At 59.3% G+C, this 1,269-nt stretch overlaps 1 protein-coding gene across 1 annotated transcript in view; it reads right to left on the bottom strand.

Annotated features, from left to right (window-relative positions):
- Nucleotides 1-1,269, bottom strand: part of pmt (phosphoethanolamine methyltransferase) — an 8,174-nt gene that overhangs the window by 4,920 nt on the left and 1,985 nt on the right. Inside the window, exon 3 of the mRNA XM_048621143.1 lies at nt 781-936. Within this exon, the coding sequence (XP_048477100.1) occupies nt 781-936 (156 nt within the window). The remainder of the gene's footprint in view (nt 1-780; nt 937-1,269) is intronic.

Below are 1,269 nucleotides of genomic sequence, written 5' to 3'. Positions count from 1 at the left end.
GGGGGGTGTCTCGCTGCAGTTATATAGGGCCCTCAGTGAGACCGCACCCCCCCAACCCCCCCACCAGGGCATTGTGTGCGCGGCCCTGGTCTCCTTATCTGAGGGAAGGACATCCTGGTGATGCAGGGGGTACAGCGAACGGTTTCCCAGACTGGATTCCAGGGGATGGTGGGGCTGACGTATGGAGAGAGTGAGGGACCGGGTCAGTGAGGACAATATTCTCCGGGAGTTGGGAAGGACGAGAGGGGGATCCCATGGAAAACCCGGAAAACTCTAACAGGACTAAACAGGGTCAAATCAGGAAGGATGTTCCCCATGACCCGGGGGGGTGGTCACAGTCTGCGGATACGGGGTGGGCCGTTTCAGACTGAGCTGAGGAGAAATGTCCTTCCCCCACCCCCCCCCGAAAGTAGGGGGGGGGCACCTGGGGGATTCTCTGTCACAGAAAGCGTTTGGGGGCGAAACATTGAATGTTTTCGAGAAGGAGATGGAAGTAGATCTTAGGGCTGAAGGGGCCGAAGAGTACGTGAGGGTCTGGGGGAGGGGGGGGGGGGGGGGGGGGGGGGGGGGAGAGGACAAGCTGAAGGGGCTGAATGGCATCGTCCTGCTCCGATTGTTGATGTTCCTGGATCTATCGCTGTGGGAGAACAAACACTGAGGTGGCGGGGAGACAGAGAAATCCCGACGGTAGGCTCAGAAATGCCGGAAAACCCCAAAAGATCCACGAGATGATCGACCACCAGGGTTAGCCGGTGGTGATGGGAGCCTAGGCCAACAGACCTGTTGCTCGGTAACTCCAGCTGTGTGATGTCGGCCTGCAGGAAGCTGATGTTGACGCGGTGGCCGTTCACCTCACGGTTCTTGGTCACAAACTTCTCCATGAAGTCCACTGCGGTGACGTGGCCTGCAGTTTTGGCCAGGTGCCCCGTGAACCTCCTGAGCAGGGGGGTGATGGGAAATGGAAACACGAGACGTTAAACTTGCTCTGCCGCAAACAGGGTATTTCCAACCACCACCCGCACCCCCCTCAACCCCACGACTGACTCACACCCGCTCCCTCTCCCAGCCCCATACATACTCCCTCACTGGGATATAGGTAACACCCACCCCCCCAAAAGGTGCCAGTTTTCACACACGGAGAGGGTAGTTGGCCGGAGGGGTGTAGGGGCCGGAGGGGGTTACAGAGATAGGGAGGGGGTGTAGGGGCCGGAGGGGGTTACAGAGATAGGGAGGGGGTGTACAGGCCGGAGAGGGTTACAGAGATAGGGA

This window comes from Rhincodon typus, unplaced genomic scaffold (genome assembly GCF_021869965.1).
Source record: "Rhincodon typus isolate 14 unplaced genomic scaffold, sRhiTyp1.1 hic_rhity00000068, whole genome shotgun sequence".
In the NCBI taxonomy this organism is placed as follows: domain Eukaryota; kingdom Metazoa; phylum Chordata; class Chondrichthyes; order Orectolobiformes; family Rhincodontidae; genus Rhincodon; species Rhincodon typus.
This window is presented reverse-complemented; position numbering and strand designations above follow the sequence as displayed.